This window comes from Lineus longissimus, chromosome 6 (genome assembly GCF_910592395.1).
Source record: "Lineus longissimus chromosome 6, tnLinLong1.2, whole genome shotgun sequence".
Classification (NCBI taxonomy): domain Eukaryota; kingdom Metazoa; phylum Nemertea; class Pilidiophora; order Heteronemertea; family Lineidae; genus Lineus; species Lineus longissimus.
This window is the reverse complement of record NC_088313.1, coordinates 2,729,082-2,751,396: the sequence shown is the minus strand read 5'-3', so window position 1 is coordinate 2,751,396 and position 22,315 is coordinate 2,729,082. Positions and strand designations below refer to the sequence as shown.

The following is a 22,315-nucleotide window of genomic DNA, read 5'->3' as shown; positions in this document are numbered from 1 at the left end:
GAATAGAAGACATTGTTTATCGATGAGTACTTTTAGGCTTATACTTCCTATCATGGCTTGTGTTGTTACAGTTCGAGTGATTTTGCTAAATCCTTGCATTCGTTTGAGACAAAATCTGTGAGTACGCTCTAAGATCATTAAGTCACGTTCAGACATATTGGACCATAGTTCACTGCCGTAAAGTGCCTTCGGAAGGCATATTCTACAGTAGATATGGTAACTGGAGATGGGATTAAATTTGTTGGGTTGCATCCCCGGACCTATTATGCACATGAGAGTTTTCTTTAGCTTTTGAGCGGCGAAAATTGCTGTTGTCGTTGTTCGGCTGTATTTGTTCTGTATTACACCAAGATGTATGTGCGAAGCGGCTTCCTTAACCGGTTTGTCTCCAAGCGTCCACGTCCGTTCATTGGAAATGCTTTGCCATTGATGCTGTGTCTCACCAAACACCACAACAATGCACTTGTCTGAGTTGTAGTCGTACCTCCACTTGATTGAATATTTGAAACTGCATGACATCATGTGATCAAGACCATATTTGGCAAGTGAGACGAGGGTTAGGTCGTCAGCATGACAGGGGGAACCACATTCTATGTCTCCTAGTTTTGTGCCAAAATTTGTGTTCTCTAAGGTATAGAGGAGATTGTCCATAATATACAGCAGATAGAGCCACGTGGAGAGCACTCCACCCTGACGAACGCCTTGTTTGATGCTGAACCACGGTGAGTACATATCATTTTCCATGACACAGCTTTCAATATTTTGGTAGCAGGTTGCGATAATGCGCCATAGTTTGCCTCGTACTCCAAAGTTAAACAGTTTGTAAAGCAATCCGTCTTGCCAAACAGTGTCATAAGCCTTAGCTGCATCTAAAAAACAGGTGTACACTTTAGAATGCCTTTCTAATAGATGCGAGATTGTTTCTTGTAGTACGAATGTCGTTGAGACACAGCTGCGCATTTTCTGATACGCGCTCTGCTGTTGATGGGGGAAGATAATGTTCTCCTCACAGGTCCATATTATAAGCCGCTCGTATATGAGTCTTTCAAACAGTTTGTACACGGTTGGCAACATGGTGATTGGACGGTAGCTGTTTGGGTCACTCCTGTCCTTTCCCTTTCCTTTGTGTAGGGTATGGATATCACCCTGGTTTGCATCTTTCGGTACATGTTCTGTTAACATAAACTGATTAAATAGGTTCGTTAGCGCTTTGTGAAGTGCAGAGCCACCGTATTTTAAATGTTCATTGGAGACTCCGTCAAGTCCCGATGCTTTGTCGTTTTTAAGAAGTCGTAGACATGACTCTACCTCTTCTTGGGTAAATGGGTCGTCAAGCACAGATATGTGGATTCCTTGCGATTGGTTTGCCATTTCACGAATTCTTTTTTCCACTTCCTCTCTAAAAGTCTCGTCATATTTACCACTCTGGTCAGGTTTGTAAAGATTCGCAAAGTAATCTGCCCATTTGGAGCAGATGTCACTGGTGTCATATACCACTTCCCCGTTAAATCGCATAGGAGGAGGTGGCCTCTATTGATTGCGTTGTTTACTTTTCAGTAATTTCCAAAAGAGCGTTTGGTCAAATTCTGCTGCTTCATTTATTTCATCATAGAATTGCTCCTGAAGTCTTTCATATAAACGTCGCATTTCGGCGCGAAATCCTCGTTTGCTGTCCTTGTATTGCTTTCGTGTATCACTGGACATAGCTCTTAGGCCATGGGACGAGTGTGAAAAATGTGAAGTTCCGTTTGACAAATTAGCGGGCAAATTGAAAACAGTCGTTTTTGGGTAATATGGGGGTACTGATTTCAAAAATCAATTTTTTTCCCGCGTAAAGTTGCACATTAAGTCAGAAATGAGACCCTTAATAGGGCCTATTAATGGTCCCAAAGTAGGGGTCAAAAAGTTGATGTCATCGAAACATGTCAACATGGGTATCAAAATGAAGGTCTATGGGGGTACTTTAACATTGCATAGTTTTTGGCCCCCTTTACGAACCGTGGGACCCCCCAGGGAGGGTCAAAAAGGGCAAAAGTGGAAACTTTGACCGCCTCCCATGAGCTTCATGGGCACCGCATGTGGATAAAAACTGCTTTATTCGACAGTACTCACATAGACCTTTTCATAGATACCCATGACGACACCCTTGGGTAAAGGTTTTCGAGATCTTAAATTTGGAGCCTAAAAAGGGGTCAAAATTACTATCTCGGCAACCCTTACCCCGAGAGTGTTGTCATGGGTATCATTTTGAAGGTCTATACGATTACTGTCAAATAAAACAGTTTTTATCCATTTATAGTCCCTATGAAGATCGTGGGACAGGGTCAAAGTTACCACTTTTGCCCTTTTTAACCCTCCCTGGGGGGTCCCACGGTTCGTTAAGGGGGCCAAAAACTATGCAATGTTAAAGTACCCCCATAGACCTTCATTTTGATACCCATGTTGACATGTTTCGATGACATCAACTTTTTGACCCCTACTTTGGGACCATTAATAGGCCCTATTAAGGGTCTCATTTCTGACTTAATGTGCAAGTTTACGCCGGAGAAAATTGATTTTTGAAATCAGTACCCCCATATTACCCAAAAACGACTGTTTTCAATTTGCCCGCTAATTTGTCAAACGGAATCCTTTTTCTAGACACATTTTTTCCACTCGTCCCATGGCCTATCTGGGTTTTCCCGCTAAGACCCAAGCATGGCGTAATTGACGCATTTTTGTATGCAGGTCTTTTAAGCACTAGCTCCAATACGGACGGAGTCTTTTGTTGAGATTGCTTTTCGGAATAGACAGCTCGGCAGCATTTACCATGGCGCTTATGATTTGATTGTAGTGGTCATCAACATCACAGTTTGAGGCTGAGGGACTGGACTCGAATGCTGGCAACGTAGCTTTTAGGGCTGCGCAATAATGCTCGATTCTTTGGAAGTTTGACCGGATACAACGTGCCCAATGAAATGGTAACCGGAAAAACGCCGACCGACCGACCGACCGACTGACCTGCCAACCTACCGTCATATGCAGTATCCCTTTCGCTTCTCTATAGCACATGTATCTGTGTAGTGCCCAGCGCAATGGACGTGATGGAGTCCGACGTGTCGGACAGCAGCAGGTCATGTGAAATGAAATTGTAAACAAGCGCACGTGCGCTGTTCAAATGACAACAAATGCATATTGCGCGTTGCAGTTCATGCATTGCATCGGTCGAGACACTCGAGTAGAAAAACTACAGTGCATAGATTAGGCCCAAATCATGTTTTTATATCCACCGACCATGTAGACAAAGCATATCTTTAGAGTATCGTTATCAGTTCCTTACCGCGTGGGCTCGTTTTCCCGGTATAATTGACTGGAGATGCTGCTGTCAGACACGTCGGACTCAATCACGTCCATTGCGCTGGGCACTACACAGATACATGTGCTATAGAAAGCGAAAGGGATACTGCATATGACGGTAGGTTCGCAGGTCAGTCGGTCAGTCGGTCGGTCGGTCGGTCGACGTTTTTCCGGTTACCCAATGAAATGTTGTACGTTTCGGTCTTTTCATATTTTCGCGATTATCTGTTTGCTTTACGTTTCTATTCTCGCAGGCATATGTCATAATCACGGAGAAGACTGGGAGGTGATCTGATGTATTGAGGGTTTCATCATCGATTACCTCATTGTCCTTCGAATGTTCTAGTGTTACCGAGCTCACACAGATGTGATCTATGAGCGTCTTGTGGGAGCCTTCGTACGGGTCAAATGTAAATATTGACCCTTTACAACAGGAGCTGACAGGAATTGAGTGCAAGTTAGCATTATTAAGAAAGGCTGTTAGCACGCGCGTTCTTTGGCAGTTCGGCCTTATTGGCATTCTCTCTCCTGTGATTTGAGCGTTTACATCTCCTAATACGATTACGTTTCCAACCGAGTCATATACATCATGCACTTCGGCAAGGTAGTCAACATATTCTACGAAGAACTCCACTGGATGATTGACGCTTGGTAGATATACCATAAGGATAAAAGTGGGTCTGCGATTTGGGATGCTAACACATATTCCGACGATTCGGTCACCCTCTATATCTAGTGTTCATATCAAAGGGGAAAGGGTTTTGTGCCACATGATTGCTACACCTCCCTTCCCCCTGCGATTCATATGCGACGAAAGAAGATCATTGTCTGACACACCGTACGATTTGTAGCTACTGTTGATTGTATCTAGAAATTTAAGTGAGTCCGGGTATAGCCAATGCTCACAGATTCCAAGTATGTCTAAGTTGCGTGACATGAGAAGATGGTCTATATAATTGGCCCCATACATTGCACCGCGAGCGTTCCAACATGCAATGCGAAATGAGTTTGGTTGATTATTTGGTATGGACATTATGGTGAGAAAGCGCTAGTCAAACCACTCACGGCACATGATACCTTCGGGCCAAAAATGCTCTGTTAGGAGAGCATCTTTGTCTCTTTCATCCACAATTACTTTGGCTGACTGCGTGCCTCGGTTCTTGCTTTGTATGAGCCGAACCCTTGGTGTATTTATACCTTGATTTTCTAGAAAGTTAACTAATGCGTGTACTTTGCTACTTAGGGAGATGCGACCAACGAAGACCACAGCTCTTTTTTGGCGATTTTTCTGATTTCACCTGAGAATTCATCACTGAACCGTTTCGTTGAATCAGATAGAACGGTATGAGTATTCGTTTGTTTCTGAGCCGCACATTGGTTCGTAAAGATTACGGTTCCGATAGCCCTTGGTGGCGATTCTTCAGCAGTTTGCGATGGATTTCGAATCTCTTTCTCGATACGAGTCGCGTCTTTTGGTTTGCCGGACGGCGCAGCCTCTGTCTCTTTTGAAGTGTCTGGATGATTCGTAGGAGAAGCCGCTTGTGTCTCCTTGCTGTGATTCGAATGGACAATCACTGGTTGAGAGGATGCCTTCTTGATTCTCGAAGATGGTGATGTGGGTGATTCCATACGGACACGATCAGCATAACGGGGTTCCTTTCTTATGGCCTGGGTTTCTCGATCCAGAACATTGAATTTTGAGCGTATCATATCGACTGATTTGCGCAAATCAGTTAGTTTCGAGTCGCAATCACAATTGGGAGTTTGCTTGTCATCGGCTTTCAACTCGTTTCTTAGTACCTTTAGATCACTTCTTAGCTTTGCAACACCCGAATCTCGTATGTCCTTTATGCGATCAACAGCTAATTTCACCTCGTTATATTCACGTGGTAGATCGTCGTATACTCCACATTTTTGGAGCGCTAATTTTGAATTCTTGTTAATATCCTTGAGCTTTTCGGACAGCGCACTAAATTCTGTTTGTGACGCAAGGAGAGCTGATCTGAGTTTGGAACATTCGGCTTTTAAGGAATTATTTTCCTCAGTCAAGTCGGTGAAACGTGCATCACTTGATGCCGACATTGTTTCTAAGCTAAGGTTTATTTCTGCGAATGTTGTTTTATTCGGAGTAATGTTCGCGTTTGTAGTTTTCACGAATTCTTTTAGTTTCTTAATGTCCACGTTTGGACTTGTGGTTCCTGTATTGTCCTTTTTCACTTGTTGTAGTTCGATTTCGATCCTGTCAACAGTATTGATTAGTTTTGCGAGGCAGAGACAATGGTCGCACGCGCCTCGACCATTGTCCGAATTTGGTGTTGGCGTTGTAATGTGACCGTGTTCAAGAGGCGGGACAATGCTGTTCTCTGCTGGATTAGCCGTAACGTGATTACTCGACGTGTTGTTGGGGTCTTGAGTTGTTTGTTGTGTCTCACTTGGCCATTGACGTTTTGATTTGAGAACATCTTTGAGTTCCATTAAGGAGGCTCCATCAATAAAAGACTGCAGAAGATAACAGTCGTCCGCATACTTTTGAGATTTGTCAACCTTTGTCGACTTGCGTTTCTTTAGCGGTTCGGCGATGGTACAATCAGATCTCACAGTTTTTGCTTTTTCGTAAAGCCTGGATCTCGAAAGCTCGATAAGACACAAGTTGGTATCAGCTATGTCGATTAGTTTCTCTACGTATGTGTCATTTGGCTTATTAGAAAGTTCTGCATCGAAACGATCATACCAACCTTGATCAGGTGGTAAGAAGTCGTTGGAGCAAGTTGACGCTTGGCTTGCTCCTAATCCTTCGGATTCGCTCGTCCGTGACGAAATTTCCGACATGGTGTCGTTTACTTCCGAGTACTAGTACATGTACTTAAATGTATAACACAAACTACACGTAGCAATGGCTGCTGGTTGTACTCCGATCTGCATGCATTTGGTAGAAACAGACCGAAAATGGTCTTACAAGTCTTATTTTCTAGAGTCACTTTTACCTGTGTGCTGCGACAGTATATTCATATAGCCGATGCGAAGTTCATAAGGCAGAAAATATTGTTAGATCCTACGAAATCTTTGAAAAGGGGGAGTGATCGTTTTCAGCGAACCACACTGATATCCGCCATCTTAGCCATTTCAACCCATACAATTCAGTACATACGTCTCGTTTCTATCATGAGCACATCACAATAAGATGTAAAGGACCTCAGTCGACTCTAAATAAGAATTGATAACTATCTAAACAAGACACACTTTTAGTAAAACTGAGTTCAGACTATCGATTCCTGCCAACAAATCCCAGACGTCTGGTTTTCTAACTACTTTTGCGCAATCTGGGGTCCTCCCCAGAAAATTTTGAAATTTAAGAGCGAACCATGCATTTTCCTGGTATCTCAGAATAAGAATCCAGTTCTTTCTAAGTCTGAAGTGTTGGGAAGATTTCGCTTGTAAGTTGACCTCGTGCAAATGCAACCCTGAATATGACCAGTGTTAAGATCATGCCAAGCATGTGTAATGCCCCACAAAACTTCTTCTTTCAGAGAGAAAGAAAATTGTTAGAATTCCTGGAAGAGAAGAGAGCTGAAGAAGACGTTATCCTGGCCATGGACATTGCACTCACTGAAAACCAGAGGCAGCTCGAAAGTGGGTCGGAGGGTGTATTATAAAGTCGTGCAGGCAGGCAACAACTAATGAAATACGTCAGCTGATTTCTCAGTGTGTAAATAAATCTTTATTAAAGACCTCTATGATAATTATGAGCAATACAAAGTACATCTTGACCACCTAGGTTTTTGCATCTTATCAAGATATAAAATATTGCCTGCATTTAAAAAGGGAATATAAGACAATGAGGTTCACGAATGTACAAAGTATAGAAATATGGGTCAATAATGGCATTGCTTCAGCACGTTCGGTCAGTTTAATAAGATCCAAAAGGCACACGCCACTGAATGACCCATTGCATAAGGTATCAAATGATGTTTTATTCGTTTTATTAACAACACGTTCATTACTTTATAGAGCACAAGCGGAATACCGAGCAAGCCGAAAGAGAAAAGGTAGTACTTGAAATGCAACGACGTGAAGAGAAGAGGTATGCCGAATTATTGGAAGACAGACAAAAACGAAATGAAGAAATGATGTCCGATATGAGGCGCGATTTGAAAGACGAGGCAGAGAAGAGGCGCCAAATGGAAGAGGAATACACTAGAATGAAGATGGAGCACGTTGTAAGTACTAGCATAATACCCGTGGCGCGGATTGTTTTAGGGTGTTGGCTTACTGTGGGGTTGGGGCAATTTGGGTGAAATGAAATGATATGATTGGGGGTTGTGATGTTGTCTAAACTCCACCACTCTTCAAAGTGGTCTCGAGTTATTTTGACGAACTATTTCGCGAATGGTGAAGAGGCAATGGCGTGAAGTTACGAACTTAGTACAACAAATGCCGCGAGCATAGTGGGTTGCAGCACCAGACGGAGGAAGTAGTTCGCCTAGGGTTTTTTCGACACCCTCCGCACGGACTCCACTCGTTCCGGAACACTCACTTACTTGTTAATCTGCAGTGGTTAGCCTGTTTTTATTGCAGTAAAGAAATGTTAATCGGGATTTTATATTATCTATATCATAATACTATAAGGCGGCTCGCTAAAGTGCCATTTGGGGGTCGTGTTTCGTCTCGAAATTTTGCACGTTTGCGGGTGATATGTTATCCTGATGCAACGTCATGTTTATTTTCGGAAATTTACTTCAGCGGAGCAGTAATGAGGATTTTTTAATCGGACACGGTCAATTCTCCTTACCACTCACGGAAGCCAAGCCATTGCTGTTTAGTTATGCAGGGGATTAATGAATCACCTGCACTCCCTGTGGGGTGACTAACACCAACTGTTGAACGGCTGGCTGTAGGGGGGGGGGGGGGTGATTGGAACAGCCTGTACACGTGTTGACCTCCTGACCCAAGGTTAATGTTATTTTCAATCCACGATTGTAGGTCACCTGATCTTCGAGATTTCGCGGGGAAAGAAATTGTAAACAAACGTATGTGTGCAGTTCAAATGTTAACAAAAATGTATTTTTGGTACTTTCGGTTGCTGGACTTGGGTTTTCCCGCAGTAAGGAGCTGGGGTCAAATTGGTGGTCTATTGTTTATGGGTGCTGTGTTAGCCAGAGCTAACCCGTGATAATGAAGGTTACCATGGTATGTTTATGTGCTCACCACAGCTCTCAATACTTGATCTGAAGAGGCGCGCTGAACCTGAAATTGCCTTATCAAGGAGCTGCTCACGGTGCTGAACTTCTAGCTTGCCTGTCGAGTAAGTGCCTTGCCCGAGACCTGGCTACATGTATAGGAGGAGCACGCATTTTAACGTTATAGTAGTGATGGTTCGAGCCATTTGGAGGCCGACATGTGAAGGCCTATCTGGATACTCCTTCTTCTCCGTATAAAAAGGCGCATATTGCTGACTAAGGAACGAGGCATTGCCTCATCATCTCTATCGGACCAACTGATATACTTTTATATACACGCATAAAGCACGCCACAGCTAGGTCCGAGTCTGTGGACAAATGGTTGGTTTAATTTGTCTCTTCGATATCGCTCCTTTGATATTACATTAGATGTTTATTGCAATTTAATCTATTCAAGGTATAGCCCATTTGAACCTGCCTGCGCCACGGGTACAATGCTAGTTACTATATAATACTACGGCAATATCTCAGCACGATGTTGGCCTCGCTCTGCCCCTGGGCAATATTACGGATAATAACACAACCGAAGCTTTCGTGCTCCGAAGGGAATTTGTAGTAAGATTAATCCATTGAGAAGATGTCGTCATAGTATGATAAGTAAGAACAAGCTCTTTAGTTATAACAATGAGGAGATGATACGTACAAGAAGTTCAAACTTTACGTATCATACTGAAATCTCCATCCTCCCCCAATCATTGTCCAAAGAGAACTGATTGTATATGCCATTAGCCCTTCAGTGTCCCCATTAGACAAAGGCGCTTTGTATCTGGTTTAGTATTTTTTCAAAGAATACAATTACTGTGTTCTCTTCTGTTACTTGATGCTCTGCGACAATTTCATTTCTGAAGCAATTACAGTATGTTCGAAACACTCGAAATGCAATCCATTCTGTCAAAAGAAACGTGGAAATCGTACTCGATGATTTAGAAAGTCTAGATGACAACTCATGGTTTCAACCAGACGTGCCCCGGGACTATCCTATCAGCGACGTTGATGAAACGGATCTCCGGCATTGTTGGAAATAATGAATTCGGAAAGCACCTCGTCGTGTTAGAAGCTGTTCGGGGGAATCAATTTAAACGAGGAACATTTTGCCTTGTGGTAGTTAGGCAGGATTGATGAGTTATCATGATGTTTATAAATTGATCTACAAAAGCGAATCGTGGCCAGCCTTGTATTTTATATTTGCCCCGGGTATTCATATAGGGAGCTTTGCGCTACCAGTGCTTGGGTCGGGTGATGCGGTTTGTTATTATGTGACGTGTATCACGTGATGAATTCTAATACGGTACTTCGAAAAATTAAGAGCAATTAACAACTTAAGGTGAAAGAGTATGACCAAAATAAAGGGGGAAAATTGCGGAGATGGATGAGTGTTTTAAACATATACTGGCCCCAATACCTTCCCGGCTTATTTTCGTATAATCCCACACTTTTGATTTAATAGATTTAATGACGTAACTTGCTTCTTTTGCTTCAGGAAACTCTCAACGCGAAGAAAATATTCTATATCGAAGAAAACGAACGTCTGTCGAAGGAAAAGTGTGATACTACACTCCAGGCTTTTTATAGACAGCTACAGGCCAAGAAGGTCAATGGGTACAATCGTCCTGGGGGTTACCAGGAATACCGTACTGACATGAGCAACTTGAAGGACAAGTACAGAAAGATGAGTGGATTGGGCGTCATGGTAAGTCGATGTACAATGATTGTTGTATGTGTATAGGCAACCGTAGATCTGCTATAACCGTAAAAACACTCCTCAAAGAATAGGAGACTTGATAAAGCTGGAACTATTCGACAGATATCCGCCATCTGGGGTCCTAGACAATTTTTGAAATTTAAGAGCTAACCATGCATTTTCCTGGTATCTCAGAATAAGAATCCATCTTTCTAAGTCTGAAGTGTTGGGAAGATTTCGCTGGTAAGTTGACCTAGTGCAAATGCAACCCTGAATATGACCAGTGTTAAGATCATGCCAAGCATGTGTAATGCCCCACAAAACTTCTTCTTTCAGAAAGAAAAAAAATTGTTAGAATTCCTGGAAGAGAAGAGGGCTGAAGAAGACGTTATGCTGGCCATTGACAATGCACTCACTGAAAACCAGAGGCAAGTCGAAGGTGGGTAGGAGGGTGTATTATGAAGTCGTGCAGGCAGGCAAAAACTAATGAAATACGTCAGCTGATTTCTCAGTGTGTAAATAAATCTTTATTAAAGACCTCTATGATAATTATGAGCAATACAAAGTACATCTTGACCACCAAGGTTTTTGCATCTTATCAAGATACTGTATATTAATGAAAATAACACCACTTCGGGATATTCAAGGCCCGGCCTCTTCTCTCGAGTCTATTCACGGGAGGTAACCAATGAGTGACTTCGCTGGACCTTGTATTTGGTCGGTAACTAGTGACGGCTCAGCCGAGCTGTCACGGTTACGCTAAAGCACTTATTACCGCAGTCCTATCGATTCGAAGTGTTGTGGGCCTACTGGTCTGAGTGCGTATGTGGAATAACGTAAATGGTAAGGCCACTCGCCGACTGTTTATACAGGTTGTCTCATAAAACTTAAGCACTTTTTAGATTGATCCAAACTCCCCAAAACAAAAAAAGTCCATATTGAACCTCTGAAGGAAAATCTACGAACGCTTGCATTAGTAAAGCAAAGTGAGACTCAGGCAATGATAGTAGTCACGAAATTCCGAAGAAAAACGAGGTGCTCATCCTCTGTTTTTCTACAACCCCCTTTTTTGATTTAGACTCCCTAGGCCTACGTGGCAGAAAACAGAATCGAAGTTTCTAGGATTTGTGGTTTTCTTGTGTAATTCTAGGGCCTCTTAGGCCTATAAATGAAGCCCCACTGAGGGTACCCACATTGTAGACAACATGTGCGACAATGGATGCTGTAGAGCCGCTGAGAAAACGACGCCGGCGCTACACCGTGACAGAAAAACTTGCCTACCTGAGAGACCAGAAGGAGGCACTGGTGATCGGTACGGTGCGCAGTATGAGAGAGTTCGCCGCCCACTATAACATCCCCTGGGAGATGTTTAGAAGGTGGAATCTCGAGGACCTCGAGCAGAAGCAAGAACAATGGCATGGCCGGAAGAAGACGGTGATGGAGCCCCGTGATCCGTTCTGGCCACAGGTTGAGGACCAGCTTTACCAATGGCTGCTGCAGATGAGAGAGCGTCGCCTCGCAGTCTCCGTTCTCGACATTCAAGATAAGGCGTTGGTAGTGTGGCAAAGCTGGTGGAATGAGTTAGCCCAAGATGTCAGAGAAGGGATTCAGCATTGTCGCCCTCAGCTATGGGATTTCAACGCATCCATAGGCTTGGTGGAGTGCTTGATGAAGAGACGCCACGTGTCCCTACGGAAGGTGACCAAGAATACAACGACCGTCCCCGCTGATGCTGCTGCAAGGATCCAGACCTTCCGAGATGCGGTTACTGGGAGCATCGATCGTCTTAATATACAGATGCGGTTCTTCTTTAACATGGACCAAACCTTTGTCCTGTTTGACATGAGAACCATGTACACGGCCAACACCACGGGGGAGAAGGCCATAGACGTCCGGTCATCCAGGTCCAATACCAAGCTGGGATACACCGTCACCCTCTGCATCGCAGCCTCTGGAGCAAAGTTGCCGGCGCACATCACCTTCCCCAGAAGAGGTTTCGTCCGGGTGTTTGCAGTCCTCCAAGACAACCCACCAGCAGATGTAAAGATTACCCAATCGGAAACTGGTTGGATGAGGGAGGAAACGGCGCACCACTGGTTAGATGAAGTCCTATCACCCTACGTCACCGACAACGAGACCGACCAGTTCCTGTTAATCGTCGATCATTATCGGGTCCACCGGACAGAGAACTTCCGGACGAGAGTCCGCGACATGAGAGGCAGCCTGGATTACGTACCTGCTGGTTGCACATCCCTCGTATAACCGTTAGACGTTGCAGTCATGAAGTCCTTCAAATGTCACGTACGGCGACAATAGAAATCGTGGAAGAAGGACCACACGGACGAACGAGGAGACTGCCCTCACATCGGCCTGAGAGACGTGACCAACATCATCAGATATGTCTGGGATGGTGTTGATGACGTTATCGTCATCTGATTTGAAGTATCGTTTCGACCAAAGCCAATCAAAGCTGGACCACATGCTGTCTTGGAGGAAGAAGAGGAGGCTGCCGTGGATGGACCAGAGTTCGTGAATGTATTTGAGGAGGACATTCTGATGGACTTGAATTGACTGTGGGTGTTGTGAATGATTGTTGGTACGATTCTGAACGCTGGACAATCTAATAATGTGTATCTTTAGCTTTGAAAAAAAATTGAATCGGGATTTGCATCGTTCTTTTTAATTCCTTCACTGATCACTTCGGACAAGATTGTACATTCAGAGGGATGTTCAGTTTTGTCTCCAGATATGTGACGGACAACTTCTCATTCTTACCAATTTCGCACTGCAAAGTATCTTTGAATGCCCGAAGCTGGTAAGGGATGATAAGACCCGAAGACATGCTCCATTACCTCCCTGAGCAGTGCCTCACTTTGAAAGGGCAGGTCAGTCCCTAAAACCAGCAGAAGCCAATATTTCATGGACACCCTGTACACTATCAGCCATTAGCACTGGGACACCCTTTACACTACCAATGACAATTAGTTGAAAATGTTCTGGGACACTCAGTACAATGGCCGCAAGCCCTGATCCCATTATCCAATTCATAGGAGACCTACGAATCGGTTTCAACAACCCAAACAATAAGGATTGAACTCGAAACTGAAGTACATGTATATTGGATATGAGGCCTGGACAACCCTCTCTGGAATCCCAGTCAATGATCGGCCTTCTCAACAGCTCTGTTCGCCACCCTATGAGTCAGGGGCGGCGACACCGGTTGTTAATGAAGTGGTGTTATTTTCTTGAATTTACAGTATAAAATATTGCCTGCATTTAAAAAGGGAATATAAGACAATGAGATTCACGAATGTACAAAGTATAGAAATATGGGTCAATAATGGCATTGCTTCAGCACGTTCGGTCAGTTTAATAAGATCAAAAAGGCACACGCCACTGAATGACCCATTGCATAAGGTATCAAATGATGTTTTACCCGTTTTATTGACAACACGTTCATTACTTTATAGAGCAAAAGCGGAAGACCGAGCAAGCCGAAAGAGAAAAGGTAGTACTTGAAATGCAACGACGTGAAGAAAAGAGGTATGCCAAATTATTGGAAGACAGACAAAAACGAAATGAAGAAATGATGTCCGATATGAGGCGCGATTTGAAAGACGAGGCAGAGAAGAGGCTCCAAATGGAAGAGGAATACACTAGAATGAAGATGGAGAACATTGTAAGTACTAGCATAATGAGCAACTTGAAGGACAAGTACAGACAGATGAGTGGATTGGGCGTCATGGTTAGTCGATGTACAATGATTGTTGTATGTGTATAGGCAACCGTAGATCTGCTATAACCTTAAAAACACTCCTCAAAGAATAGGAGACTTGATAAAGCTGGAACTATTCGACAGATATCCGCCATCTGGGGTCCACTCTAGAAAATTTTGAAATTTAAGAGCTAACCATGCATTTTCCTGGTATCTCAGAATAAGAATCCAGTTCTTTCTAAGTCGGAAGTGTTGGGAAGATTTCGCTTGTAAGTTGACCTAGTGCAAATGCAACCCTGAATATGACCAGTGTTAAGATCATGACAAGCATGTGTAATGCCCCACAAAACTTCTTCTTTCAGCGAGAAAGAAAATTGTTAGAATTCCTGGAAGAGAAGAGGGCTGAAGAAGACGTCATCCTGGCCACGGACAATGCACTCACTGAAAACCAGAGGCAGCTCGAAGGTGGGTAGGAGGGTGTATTATGAAGTCGTGCAGGCAGGCAAAAACTAATGAAATACGTCAGCTGATATCTCAGTGTGTGAATAAATCTTTATTTAAGACCTCTATGATAATTATGAGCAATACAAAGTACATCTTGACCACCAAGGTTTTTGCATCTTATCAAGATATAAAATATTGCCTGCATTTAAAAAGGGAATATAAGACAATGAGATTCACGAATGTACAAAGTATAGAAATATGGGTCAATAATGGCATTGCTTCAGCACGTTCGGTCAGTTTGATAAGATCCAAAACGCACACGCCACTGAATGACCCATTGCATAAGGTATCAAATGATGTTTTACTCGTTTTATTGACAACACGTTCATTACTTTATAGAGCAAAAGCGGAAGACCGAGCAAGCCGAAAGAGAAAAGGAAGGACTTGAAATGCAACGACGTGAAGAAAAGAGGAATGCCGAATTATTGGAAGACAGACAAAAACGAAATGAAGAAATGATGTCCGATATGAGGCGCGATTTGAAAGACGAGGCAGAGAAGAGGCACCAAAGGGAAGAGGAATACACTAGAATGAAGATGGAGCACATTGTAAGTACTAGCATAATACCCGTGGCGCGGATTGTTTTAGGGTGTTGGCTTACTGTGGGGTTGGGGCAATTTGGGTGAAATGAAATGATATGTCTGGGGGTTGTGATGTTGTCTAAACTCCACCACTATAGTTTGAATAAATCTGTGCATGAAAGAGTATAATGGCACGAAATGTATGAATAAAGCACGAGGGTAAAGAGTTATAGAATAGACATTGGCTTTGAATATCACCATGGTAATCGGTGTGTAAGTAGACATGGCTAGTACGACTCAGATGGCGCTGATATCTCATTCTCAGAAAAATTGCAGACTGGTCACGAATGGTTCGTCAACGTACGAGTATTCTGGTATCAATCTTTCTTCCAGAACATGCAGGAGAAACAGGTTGTAGATTTCGAGAAGATTGCCGAATTTAAAAAAGAAAAAGAGCTGGAGGGCTTCGTCGGCGGTGTGCTTAAAGGTGCTGCTGTTTTCGCCAGTATGATCGCTAGTGCAACAAGAGGCGATGGTGATGACAACAGTGATTAAAGATAATTCGAACTGTGCCTTCTGTGACCACGCATCACGCGCAGCAATAAGTCTGTATAAAATACAAGTAAAGGACGAAATTAGCGATTGTAATTGGTACCAGAGGTTACCTCACGTACACGGTGTATATTGTCGAATTTTGCTTATTGTTAAAAACAGACCCATCGAAGACATCTATAATCTCTCGCATCGTGTGACAGTTTATCAGGTCTGCAGTATGTTTGATATGGTGATTAAGCACACGTTCTTCTGCAAGAATTGTAATGTACATGTATAACTTCTTTAAATTTATTGGATCACGTTATAATCCTATATACGTACCTACATGTATATGGATCCACAATTTGGTGCCCAGAAAATTATTTCAAGAAAAATCCAATCTGTTGAGACAAGATTTTGGGTGCAAACCTTTACAAGCAGCCTGCAGACAAACTGAACATATCATTTTGTAAATACTTATTAGGCACATCTAAGAAAGCCTGCAACATAGCTCTATTGGGCGAATAAGGGAGATTATCGCTTTTAATGAACTCAATAACCGCTTCTTTCTGATATTATCAACATGTTTTAATGTCAAAGAATGATGTTCTTGCTGAGGCACTAAACGAATCCATTGCAATAGACAACTCTAAAACATTTTCTTGGTATTCATTTATTAAAAATATGGCAATTTCTCTCGACCTTAATCTATCATCATTTAACCCTAAACTTGTCAAAGAAAAATTGAGAGAGAAATGGGTAGCTCACTGGAAGAATAACCTCAGCACCACTCGTATGCAAGGAGGCAAGCTTGAGCTTTATTCTAAAATTAAAAATCATTTTCAATATTGTGACAATAATATTCGGAATTTCTGACGGTAATAAAGGCACTGGAAAAAAAGGCACTAGGAAAAAAAGGCGCTGGGTAAAAAAGGCACTAGGTAAAAAAGGCACTGGAAAAAAAGGCACCAGGAAATCGCTATACTAGGTAAAAAAGGCACTGAAAAAAAGGCACCAGGAAATCTATTTGGGGTGCCCCCCCCCGTGCATTTCTATATGTGTAATGTGCTATGTGTAATGTGCTTCCAAGTCTTTCTCACCAATAAAACTGCAATGAGACTCATCAAGGATGTTTTGCTAGATGTCAATAGCGGTATACGGTAAAAAAAGGAACTGAAAAAAAGACAACGGAAAAAAAAACCCGGTAAAAAAGACAACAGGTAAAAAAGGCAACGGTAAAAAAGGCAACGGAAAAAAAGACAACAGGTAAAAAAGCAACGGTAAAAAAGACAACGGGTAAAAAAAGCAAGGGAAAAAAAGACAACCCTCAAGGTAAAAAAGACAACGGGTAAAAAAAGCAACGGAAAGAAAGACAACCATATAGGTGAAAAAGACAACAGGTAAAAAAGATGACTACTATCAAAGAGGACCCAATTAACTTTCACACTACAGCCAAATTAGTTGTACTGATTTACTAGTATTCAGTATTGCCTCATTTCCAGAGGAAGGGTTCCATCTTATTAGCCAACAAAGCGTCATTAAAGGGAGGAACATCATCGCTCTAGGGCTCTAGGCATGATAGGGCTGTCGGAGTGCCGGCTGTGCAGTGGAAACATCAGCGCCTGTCACCACACCTCCGAGGTCCCGTGTTCAATTCCCGGTCTGTCCGGCACTTTATGTCATAGAGTAGGCGGTTTCCTCTGTCGTATCCGGTTTCTTTCTACATCGTACATATACATGTTTGCTTTACAATTGCCCAATATGATTTGAGAGATAATAATGTCCAAGTTGACGTTCAGCTCTCAACTCAATATTTTTTATCATCGCTCTATTTGGCGAGTGTAGGCCCGTCCTTGGTCGAACACCATTTTGGTTGGAGAGATGCGCCTGAGTTTTTACCTACATGTAGATGGTTGCCTTTTTTCCGTTGCTTTTTTTACCCGTTGTCTTTTTTACCTAGATTGTTGCTTTTTTTCCGTTGCTTTTTTTACCTGTTGTCTTTTTTTCTGTTGTCTTTTTTACCTGTTGTCTTTTTTACCCGTTGTCTTGTTTACCGTTGTCTTTTTTACCGGGCTTTTTTTCCGTTGTCTTTTTTTCCGTTGCTTTTTTCACCTAGATTCGTCAATAGCCACCCTTGTGAAACTATTGAATCTTGTAGAAATAGGTTATTGGTGAGGGAACCCTGAATCTAACTTGATTAAACTACTGGACCAAATCGGATGATCTTTGTATTATTTTTTATTAGGATTCCCTGCCTATCCAAGCTAGTTTTTCTGGTCGGAGGGTACTGAAAATAGGCTGTTCCGTTTTTTTGGACCACCCAGTATTCTGTTGATGCAGAAAAAACTACACATAGAAATGCAAATAGAAATTTTTATTTTTATTTTATCTATGTAGTAGAGATTTCTCAGAGATTTCCCATACATTTCTTTTGGTGCCATTTTTTCCATTGCTTTTTTTTCCAGTGCCTTTTTTACCAGTGCCTTTTTTTCCTGGTGCCTTTTTTTCCAGTGCCTTTTTTACCTAGTGCCTTTTTTCCTAGTGCCTTTTTTTCCTAATGCCTTTTTTACCTAGTGCCTTTTTTCCCAGTGCCTTTTTTACCTATTGCCTTCTTTTCCGTACCTTTTTTTCCAGTGCCTTTTTTTCTAGTGCCTTTATTACCTACATTCGCTTACTATATCTATAATTATTATTTCTGTGTTTCTCTCTAGCCCTGGTGAACCCAGACACCCAGGATCGTTAAACAGTATGAGTTTCAACACCTTCCTTCTTAATTGTTCCTTTCCATTGTTTTATAATCTTTATCTCTTAAGCTGTTTCACCCCTTTTATGATCTTCCTGATTAGCAGGTGGTTACTAGGCCCCTGCCCTAGGCCCTGTCTGGTAATCATGTATTTAATACAGCTGTATGCTGATTGGTTGTTTCTTTAATTACTGAGTGCTAGTTGGCTCAGAGCCTGATATTAGGGCTAGGCTATTTACCCATTAGGGGTGTAGTCCTGGCAGATCCAGAAAACCAGCCTTCACACTCTGTAGCTAAACAAGACATTCTCTTGAAAAGCGCCTGAGCATTTTAGATCTTGATTAATTGACTTTATCCTTGACCTTATAGCATGGTAAGATTCTTTTATATCGACTCTTGTAGATACTTTGTTGTGCATCTTATTTTGTAATGTTTCAGTGTCGGTTGTAGATAAGAAGTTAGAGTGACATGGATAATAAATAATGTAAATATATATCTTAGTTGGTTTAGTCTTTGGGGTTCAGAGTTGCAACGTTTATACGGTCACAAAATATATCAGCCCTTCCGCTACAATATGAAGAATACCTAAATATTATTAAATCCAAAAGCAGAAGACCATCTCTTACTAGGCTTGGAATCAGCAACCATTACAAATAGAAAGGGGAAGATATCTTATTGCGAAGCCCCCTCAGTCTGAACGTTTATGTTCCTCCTGCCTCCGGTTCATCAGCTGTTGAAGACGAATTCCACTTTTTATTTGACTGTCCTCTATATGCTGACCTCAGAGTTAACCTTTTATCATCTATACCCACCCAATTATCAGACCAATCAGTTGCGAAAACGAATTTATATTTCTATCTTGTAAACTCCGAGGGTAAACCAATTATTGATTTAGGTACATTTTGTGATGATGGTTTCAAAAGAAAGGTCGATTCTCTCACAATCTGAATTTTAATATGTGCATTTGATAATAAGCGCGCAGCAGAAAAGCCGAACTACTATGGTTAACGTGCATACGACGTATCCAATGTAAACAATGTTTCTCAAGTCCATGGATTCGTTTCAAATGGCTTAAATTTGACTTAAAATGGCCGCCAGAAGAGATAAACGCGCGAATGAAGCAACTCGACTATTCTGAGCTCCGAGAGAGAACCACACGATTATTCTCACTGTTTTTTAATCAAACTTCAATTTCTGGGGGTTTACCCCCCGACATATGTGTTTTGATTTTTGAGACTTTAGTAATAATATCCAAAAGATGCTTAAAATGGATATAATCCCGAAATAATGAAGCAAAAGACGGGCAGGCGTTCCGAAAAAAAAATTTTATTTTGAGATTTCAATAAACCTTTTAAACGAATTCCTCATGGGCCGTGGTGGGATCCGAAGACACCTTAAGGAGGAATGCTATTTTTTATGGGGTACCATTGGTTTTGCAGATGTTCTGGTTTTTTTAGCTTATCAAATAGCTATTCGAGTGGCGTCTGTCCGCCAGTCAGTCACTCCGTCCATCTGTCCACAGGGACACATTTTGTAACCGTAAGACCTAGAGACTTTAATTTTGCATTTCTGGATACTTCTGGTCAAACTCTACTTTCAAAACAAAATTTGTCGCCATTCGACCTACTTCCTGCGAGCGAGAGCGCATGAAGGAAACTGGCCTATATCGGCCTAGGAGCAGCAGAATTAGTCGAAATGTGCTTTAATATTAAGATAAAATTCTTGAAAAACTATTTTATTGAGAAAAAGTTCAAAATTTTAACAGGAGAGGGCGCTACCTGCCTTTTAATTATTTCTGCTGATTCAAATTCCCGCCCGATGACGTCAGCCATCAATGAAGTCTCCTATTTGCCAGTTCTCAAAACATGGTAGCTACACAAAAAAACAGCAGTAGCCTAGCTCCAGGAATAAATCACTGTTCACTTCAGCTTCGTAATCGATTGTACCCCCACTTTATTGTGTTTTGTGTGGTGTTCCTATTCAATCAACGATGTAAGGCCTTATTATGTTGGTTTTAATTGAGAAGGTGCATTATAAGAGGCCTACGAAATACCGAAGCGGAGACAAAATGGCGGCATGTTGTTTACTCCGGCTGTTATAAAACGCGGATTCCGCGGAAATCCGCGGAAAAATCTAACTTGGCTACAGGGTGGCTACCTGAACCGCAGGTGAGAGTTTTTCATATTAGTAGTGTGCATTGTTGTGCGCATGAAGTACTCCTGGTGACAAGGTCTTTGGAAATCCCCGTTATATGGTGCGCTGTATGCGCCGTAAATCACAAGCACCTTGTAGTTTGAAATAAACTTATACTCTAGACGGGCCGCGAAGTAAGTTTTTGTGATTGCTTAAAATAGACTCCAATGTGCAGTCGCAAATGGTTGGTTAGGTTCGGCTGGTTAGGTTGATTGTCCTAAAAAAATTTCGTAGACCAGAATTCAGTTCATCATCGACTTATATTTGAAGGAGGCATATACCGTAACGTACATCAATCCGGGCAACAGTCACACTTGAAAGCAGCCTCGTAATGTGTTCCGTTATAGGGAAGGAACCACGGTGGTGTCGAAGATAACATGCAAAGTTTATCAACACCAAGAAAAAAAGCAAGAGGAAAGAGTCGATCGGAATGGCATGAATGGCGCTCCAGAGGATTAAAATCTGACCGATGAAATGTGCAGATAACTGGTAGTTCTTGCCTCCGATTTATGATTTATGTTGTTATTTGTATAATATAATTATCATTAAATATTATGCGCGTATTTACTGGCGGCTTTGTGATTTTTCCGCGGATTTCCGCGGAATCCGCGTTTTATAACAGCCGTACATTTGTAGACCCAGTCAAGGAAGGTGTTTGACTGAGGTAGATTATTGGATTTATGCTGTTTACTAATAAGTACCATTTCCTTTCTTTTCAATGCAGACTGTTAATGAAGCCATTGCCAACTTAAACCAACTGCAACCTGAACAATCAAAGACTGATGATGATGATAAAAGTGATGATGACTCCAAGTGCTATGATAGTGACCCTCAGATTGATTTCGAGGTGCCTGCCACGCCTGCCCCCGTAGCGCCCAGTCCCAAATTAACAAGCATTCGACTAACTAGGTCTGAAAGTGAGTTTTTTTCTCCTTCAATATCCTAAACTGGGTGTACCCAAGTACTTCCTATGATGCTGTGATGTGCAATGCCACGTGACAAAAATGTTGACATTCATTTGAACCCATTTATCTATTGACCCACTCTTCTTGCAGTTTATGTTGTCAGCATTCCTCCAGCAGAAATGGTTTCGAGGGGACATCAAGTCCGGATGCCATATCGGTCAAAGGAAACGCAGACCACTAATTTTCAACCTGACCTCACCCACACTTCAGTGTCGATCATGGAGGTACCAAGTACGCCTGAAGCTGCATCTACCCCTCAGCCAAAATACAAGAGGAAGCGTTCTGATTAAAGTAACTATGAGGAGACTGAGCCCTTGGCAAAGCATTCTTTGTCATTTGTGGATGATGAAACCAAGGACCCCTCTTAGAATCCAAATATGTCTTTGGAAAGTGTTGCATCTACTAGGTATGTTTCATAGCACGATGTGCAAGGTTTGCAGTAGGCCTGCATAAGTTGCATTTAAACCTTTGTTATAGAGCAAGAGGAATGTAGTACCTTGTTGGAAAGGGTTTGAGTTTTCATGCTAGTAAATGTAAATTATGTCAACAGATCTTTAGTATCTAAAGAGATACTTATTTTTCTTAAATCCATTTCAGTGATGCCAACAATGAGCGAGCATTCTCATCCCTGACCGAGGGTATGTGTGCAGTTTCAGTGTCCAAGCTTTTGGAGCTGTTCCACATCTGCTACAACTGCGGCCATTTCTGAGCAGAAGGCCGGATTTCGGGGACAGACGGTTCAATGGTGACCATCACACAGTCGTGCTTGTCATGTGATGGTATCTGGAAATGGCAGAGCCAGGAAATGATTGGAACGGTATATGCTGGTAACATCGGCCTATCGATGGCAATTCTTGCAGCGGGTGCTATTCCAAGCAAAGTGATA

General features: G+C 42.2%; 1 protein-coding gene across 1 annotated transcript; it reads left to right on the top strand.

Annotated features, from left to right (window-relative positions):
* The first annotated feature begins 6,821 nt into the window (after positions 1-6,821).
* Positions 6,822-15,744, top strand: LOC135489409 (guanylate-binding protein 1-like). The gene is made up of 6 exons (XM_064774754.1): positions 6,822-6,966; positions 7,345-7,553; positions 10,054-10,263; positions 10,591-10,693; positions 14,813-15,021; positions 15,388-15,744. The coding sequence occupies exons 1-6, from the start codon at positions 6,822-6,824 to the stop codon at positions 15,547-15,549; spliced, it is 1,038 nt and encodes a 345-aa protein (XP_064630824.1). The 3' UTR covers positions 15,550-15,744.
* The last annotated feature ends 6,571 nt before the right edge of the window (positions 15,745-22,315 follow it).